This window comes from Engraulis encrasicolus, chromosome 14, assembly GCF_034702125.1.
Source record: "Engraulis encrasicolus isolate BLACKSEA-1 chromosome 14, IST_EnEncr_1.0, whole genome shotgun sequence".
In the NCBI taxonomy this organism is placed as follows: Eukaryota; Metazoa; Chordata; class Actinopteri; order Clupeiformes; family Engraulidae; genus Engraulis; species Engraulis encrasicolus.
In genome coordinates, this window is record NC_085870.1 from 24,323,727 (window position 1) to 24,331,226 (window position 7,500).

At 39.9% G+C, this 7,500-nt stretch overlaps 1 protein-coding gene across 1 annotated transcript in view; it reads right to left on the reverse strand.

Moving 5' to 3' along the window:
• cntn4 (contactin 4) overlaps positions 1 to 7,500 on the reverse strand; it is a 229,798-nt gene that overhangs the window by 211,143 nt on the left and 11,155 nt on the right. The window contains exon 2 of the mRNA XM_063215268.1: positions 184 to 324. Within this exon, the coding sequence (XP_063071338.1) occupies positions 184 to 238 (55 nt within the window). The 5' untranslated portion in view covers positions 239 to 324. The remainder of the gene's footprint in view (positions 1 to 183; positions 325 to 7,500) is intronic.

Sequence of the window (7,500 nt, forward strand, 5' to 3'; positions counted from 1 at the left end):
GAAATATCACCAGAGAATATTAGCCCGTGGCTTGTGCATTTGAGTCCTCACCTGTTTAAGAAAAAAGAAAAACCCCAGCTTTTCATACCTGCACCCTGCCCTAAATACATATGAATAAGGACACAAACTTCACAAAGAAACCCCAGCATGCGTGCGTCAAAAGTTCTTAATAAGATGCTTTACCTGCGAGGCAACCCATCAATGGCAGCGGGAGCAGCAGTTTCCATAGCAACATCATCTTCAGTTTTGTGGGGGTCAAAGTAGACTCACATCCAATCAGAAAATGTATGGAATCCTTTTATGCGCTCCTTTCCGGTCCTCACTCTGTCAGAAGATGGAGAGGGAGAATAAGGAGAAATTAGAATCATTGTGAGAATGTAAGATACAGTCTGCCACCTTTATTTGTAGTTGACCGAGGCCATTTAACCCATTGATGCTGGATGTTGCGTTGTGCAACATTGGCCCTGGCGCCTGGAGCTGCATGACGCAACATTCAGGCTCATGAGATTTAAGACAATTTTATTAAAAATCTTGGTATGTTAGAGCTGAATGAACACATTCTAATGCAAGATGAGGGTATCAGCTTTTAAATGCAACTCATGGCATGTTTTTTATGTGCTTCATTGAGATGTTTCGGTTTTTATAGGCTGAGGGTAACTTTTCTTTAAAAGGGCTTAGGCATTCAGGACCCTTTTTTTGAAAGTGCTTTAGGCATCAATGGGTTAATAAAGGTACTGCATGTGCACAAATCAATCTTCCATTTCCTGCATCGCCATGTTGGGAGTTGGAGGAGAGCGTGTAGTGCGCTATGATGCTCTCTGGGGTACTGGTGTGGCGGAGGAGGAGACCACTGCTCTTCCCAGACCACTTCAGGATGTCTAATAAATGATCGCAGGCATTTCAGGGGCCATTTGTTATCTTCGAGCTAAATCGCTGCACGCTCTTACATGCTCATCAGGGAATAAAGGCATCTCATGCCAGATATACTGTATGATTTCTGGCCCGATTTGTCCACGATTCGTCAGTCACATGACTTTTTTTGGAATTTCTTGCACAACAATCGTGAGTCTTGCATCGTGTAGTATACATGGGGTAACGACAAGGGATTTCAGCTCATAACCAGCTTGCGATTTGCAATCGTATGGTCGCAAGAAAATCAAAACTGTTTGAAATCCGGGTCGCCCCTCATGAGTAAATTGCACAGTGGAAGCGATTGCAACGGGTACGGCAAAATTGTTAGAGATACAGTGGCCTAATGGTTATGGCGGTGGCTTTAAGATCGGAGGGTTGCAGGATCAAATGTCACCCTTACAGTCCCAGGAGCAATGTGAGCTTACAGTAGGTGGCTTGCTCAAGGGCACCTGAGGGACTGTAACCAATACCCTGAACCTAAAAATATATAAGTCGCTTTGGAAAAGGCGTCAGCTAAGTGTGATGTAATGCAATGTAACCTTAGAAATCGCATGCAAACCCACACTAGAAAAGACCAATGGAGTCGTCCATCATAATGTGCCGCTCAAAATGAAATGACTACTGATAAAGGCACAGATAATCAGTTTATGCACTTGGAAAGAGTATAATGTTGCCCCCAATGATAATGTTGTAATTATGTGTAATGCAGTACCCCCGTCAGCGCAGCCACCCCAGAGACATTGAACCCTAACCCCCATTGCAGAATACAAAGGACAAATTAGATAGCTTGGCAAAATGTGGTGTCTATGTGTGTATACAACACACAATTTGCAGTAAGAGGCAATGTCCTTTGGTGCCAGTGAAAGCGCCACAGTGCTCAATCATTGCGGATATATAAATCACTCCACTGTGCTTCTAACTGGATTTACTGACACGCTAGCGGTGTAATTTGTTATTCATGTATGCCATACCTAATATGTGGACACATTTTACTGAATCCATCTTCACAAGAAAACAAAAAAACAACACTATTGTCCCCAAGACAAAAAGTAATAGGAAAAGACAAACAAGACTCAAAGGGCTTTGTGTGTGCATTAATTATCTCTATTAATTAAAGCTTATTCAGAACTTTCGACTTGAGAAAAACATTCTTCTTGTAGTTGTTGACAGAGAGTCCAGAACGTGCCATAACATTAATCCCTTACGGTGCATTTTGGGACACAATGGGTAGGCTCTGTAAATGTCAGATAGGCCTTTTCCACAAGAGTAAACAAACAAAGGAACACAACGTAATAACAAAGGAGAACACTGTATGATGGGTGTGATGTGTCATTTTGTCTCTTAACATACTCTATTCTGCATGTGTCTCACCATTGCATCAGACACCAAAGCAGATGGAGACTACACACTTCTCGCATGCACACGCGATGAATAAACACGATACACAATATAGGGTACATTACATTACATTATACGACACTTAGCTGGCCCTTTTATTCAAAGCAACATATAGTTATTTACAGGGTATTGGTTACAGTCCCTGGAACAGTATGGGGTTTGATGCCTTGCTCATTGCCACCTCAGAATTGGAGTGCAGCAGAGAGTGGAAGTTTGGGATTCAAACATGCAAACTTCTGATCTAAAGCCCATCTCCTTAACCATTAGACCATGGCTGCCTCATATGTACTTAGAGCAAAAGCCTTGGAAAAGCTACACTACTACTTGATAGAGCTGGGCAATATCGCCGTCACATGCCTCAAATTTGATCATATTTTTCCTCAGCCATTCACATTTTCACAGTATCTGTAGAACTTACACACGTATTTGTCACAAGTATCTCACATACCACTTGGAAGGCCATTGGATCAATTAAACTGGGTGTTCAAAATGATTGACCTACACTTAACTTTGATTACTATTTGCAAATGATTCATATCAGATTCCTACAAAACACAGTGCTGCAAAGTATCAACAAATCCCTGTGTACTAATGTTTCTACAGGTTACTGCACTTATAGTATAAGCACATGAAAGCTAGCATCCGTCCAAACAAAACAAGAAAAAAGGGCAGGATATTCAGTACTGTAAATGGTAATGGTTAGCCTGGAAACATGATGATTCAGCATGATGCAAATATGATATGCTTTTAAAAAGATGTGTATCTATTTCATAGGTCTGCTTTATGTGGTTAAACACCAGGTTTTATACAGTCAGCAACCTAATATGAGTAGATGCTCTTTATTAAATCTCTGTAATTCAGTTGCATGATATTTTCTCTCTCTCTTTTTTTTAGCAACCCCTGTTTAAATCACTACAAGGCCTCCAAGTCAAACACCACTGAGTAAACAGCAGCTTAAATATAAAGAGCAGCCTCTGGCATTTAAAAACCTAGATTTTACACATCATCGTTTTCACACTTCAAAGGGAAAGTTGCACTGTATTTAGTGCATGGTAATTCAGACTGGAGCAGGGGAGAAATAGGGTCCCGGGCACTTTTGACTTAAAGGGGACTCTCATAATTAGCGGCACCAAACTAAGTCACCGGAAGGGTGACTTTATTTTCAGAAATTCATTAAAACATTTGAAAAAAATTCTGAAAATAGGGGCCCACGAGGGTACATGGCCCACCGGGAAATGCCCGCTATGCCAGATGGCCAGGCCAGCCCTGCTGGCTATTCAAACTGCAGTAGGGGAGGAGACAGCGGCTTCAGTAAAACTGTGCTGTTATTATTATTGCACCAGTGCAAGTGCATAGATTAGGGAGCAGGGGCCGCCTGGCCTGGTGTTGCAAAAGTTACGTCACTGTTTCCAATTTTGACTGCTACTACACAACTAAATCAAAGGAGGGATACAAAAAAAAAAATTCACCTCTTCCTTTACTTGGTCTTTTTCCTTTGTGGACAATCAGCAGCATCCACTTCACAGAAGAATTGAACCTAATTTAACATCAGTGATCCTCTCCACAAACACTGTAATCTTTTTCATCAGGCTCTGCACCTGAGTAGTAGAAAGAAGCTAGGAGGCTGTTGTACATGCTGTAACACACACAAACCCACATGTGCACGCACACATTAACACATATGCACACGCACGCGCACGCACGCACACACACACACACACACACACACACACACACACACACACAGATGCACACACAGGCACACGCACACGCACACACACACACACACACACACACACACACACACACACACACACACACACACACACACACACACACACACACACACACACAGACGCACAAGACAACTACGTATGTTTTTGTGTGTTTTGTGTTGCTGTCATCACCAAGCCTGTCACGTTTGTGCAATGTATCTCAGACAAAATTGCATTTGCATAACATTAACAAGTTCTAACTCTCATGAACATAGAATTTATTTAACACGTTTCTCATTTAAAGTTCCAACCAACACTATGAGCACAGTAACCTTCTTATCGGGTTTCATTTTCAACAATTCCTTCAATATCTTGTGTTTGCAAACTGATGTCTTTCCGCATATTCCTTATAGTGATTGATGTATTGTGATCCTCAAATGTTTTTTTGTTGCTTTCTGTTGATTTCCAATGCCTGCAGGTCCCCTTTGCCGTAACTGCTGCACCCATGTGCTTCTGATTGGTATAATTATCGCCTGCAAATGTGTCCCAAAAAGGCCAGCTCTCGCTACGCATGGGGAGGCTCATGGCTCAAAGTGTTGCCAAGCACCCGGTGACAACCGTGCCGTAGCCATGGCGTCGCAGGGTGTGAGAACCTGGCTCAACACTTTATTCTGCCATTTTAACATCTGTTATTTTGATTTTGTTATTTGGCATTCTGCTCTCTAAAGTTTTAGATGCACATTCCAAAGCAACATGAAATAGTTTTAGAGTTTAGTGTTTTGTCAACCTTAAATGATGTAATGTTGCTAAATGATGAACCATTCCATTCCATCAGTCATCTCAAAACCATTTGAATAGACTTTCCCCTGACGAGCACCATGTAGTTCCTCAAATTACTTTATTAAATGAACATAGGCTACCAATATATTATGTTAACAAGTACAATGTTATAACAGTATAGCAGCTGTGCACTGTATATGGTCTGCTATCGTAATTGAAGCTTAGCAGCAACATTAATTAATCTGCCATCTGTGCATAATTCTCTGTAAAGCCATCCTCAGTCACAACCTAACCGTAGCATATAACCACACCATATCTCCATTCCCTAGTAGCAAAGCATGGCTGGTCTTCAAGGAAGACTCATGGCACTAAGTGACCCTTGCCTGAGAAGTGAAGACTTTGACATATCAAGAAATATTTTCTTTGTGTATGGCATTTTATATCTTATCTCCATTCAGTCCCCAACATTGGGTTAATCTTCTCTCTGAAACAACCAGCCATCAGTAATTGTTGAGTCTTGCATTTCATGTTTATGGACAAAATAAGCCCTTTCATTAAAACATTGACAGCACCATAGGATTTATTTGCCAATATTCAACATTCAAATATTTCTGACCTCGTGTCTGCCTACTAATGTTGTGGGTTAGAATATACATCTTTTTTCTTCCTCCAAGAGAACAGCAAGTGCACTTTGAGCTGCAATTAATCTATATCAGTTATTGTGATTGTCTATTGTAACTCTTAGATACAGACATAACACAGTCTGCTGCATTTTTGCTGATGACAATTATCTCAACTTGAACTACATCTGACCTAGGCCACGATAATGTGAACTATTTTTAATCTTCTCCAGTGTTATGAAGACTAGGCTAGTTTGCTAAGTTTTTTGTATTAAGTTTTAATTGTGCAAAACGGTGATGCTATGTCAATATGACAGTTTCATCTTTAACAATTCTGCACAACATACTGTATTAGACTGCCAAGAAAAAGTGGCTGGTGTCAAGCAGATTACCTTCTTCTATAGCTTCTAACCTCTTGGAAGAGAAAGTGTTGGATATCCTCATGGATGTGGCTTGGCCCCAGGTAACACAGACAAGTTCTCAAACACCAACACTGGCCGTATATTGCTTTTATATAGAAAGTGTTATGCAGTTTAGTCGACATTTAATGTAGGCTACCATATCAGTCTAGATTAATTCTAACTAGGTTTTAAGTTCTATTGATTTTAATTTACTTTGCTTCCACAAAATAGTTACAGTAAAAAACAATACTGAGTCTGTGGTTGCTATGCTACAGGTTTCTATTCATGAGCGTAAATATTAATTTGAACGTTCTCCAGTATTTGCTGCCGCCAAGATAGCTGCTGTTGTTCATATCCTAAAATTTCCAAAGCACAGCTGTTGTTCTATAGTCTTTGAAGTCTTGGTGAAGGCTGTGGCAGCTTTGGAATACACTCCTTTTGTTTTCTTTCTGATTTTTTTTTGAACGTTTGAAATAGTTACAAATTGTTGAGGATATTTTTGTTTTCTTTAAAAGCCTTTCAGAGTTCAAGAGAGTTTAGAGTTACAGAGTTATCAAAGTTCACCATCCTCTGGGTAGCTCATACAGAATCTATTAATTATCATTAACAGTTATGTGAATGTTTCTTCATGCATGTCAGATGTTTGTGTTATGTTTTTATTTCTTTTTTTGTTTTGTTTGGCTTTTTGAAATGTCAGTGCTTCACAAACTAAAATACTGTATTTGATTATTTGACAAATAAGAAAAAAACAATGTGATTGATGGAGGCACATTATATAAAATGTCAGCTCAGAAATAAAGTTAGCAGGAATAAAGATGCAGTATTATTCATCAGAGCAGAAGACTGAGTTTCAGTATAGCCTTGTTGTAGTGCCACTAATAGCCGCAGCTAAAACAACACAATAATAATCACAAGGTGCAACCACGATGCCTCATAAATTAAGGTGCTAAAAATACAAGGGAGCATTTTTCTACGGTGTCAGGCATTCAATTTTCTCAAAAGGTCAAAGGTGGCCGAGCACATTTAGAGCAGAGCCGTGGGGCTTTTTCATCAAAGGGATCTAGATCTCCCCGATTCGCTCCTCCTTTCATTTGCAGGTAAGACTGTGTGGCTGGCTGGTGGTCCAGCATAAAAGCGAATTAAATGATAAACCACAGGGACTGCTTTAAGTACCTCCCACGCCTATTAGGTCTCTTGTAAAACAAATGAGAGTGGTAGGGTCCCCCAAACGCATACGCAGAGAGTAACAAAATATAGCAGGACTTGTCACCTATGATATTAATTGAAATATACACTGAGGTCAACAGACATTTTGATTTTGATATAGGTCTGTGAAGTACAGGTATGAAGTCAAACGTATTAACTCACAGTACAGTGTTTATCTACTTAATTAGACCTAAAATTAGACCCTCTAAAGGGTTTAGAGCTTTGAGAACTTTGTGGTGTTATTGCACTCACTATCCTATAAATACAATGTGTCATTGTGTACCAGTGTCAGATGTTCACAATCAGTAGCTAAAAGCAACAAAAACATCACATTCTGTCAACGATTGGATATTTTAAAAAGCAGTAAAAACAAAGGCTGTGCCATGATCACAAACTGGAAAAGCATGAACTATGTATTTTGTTGACATCTGAATTGACAGTAAAGATAATCACTAATCACATGCTGTA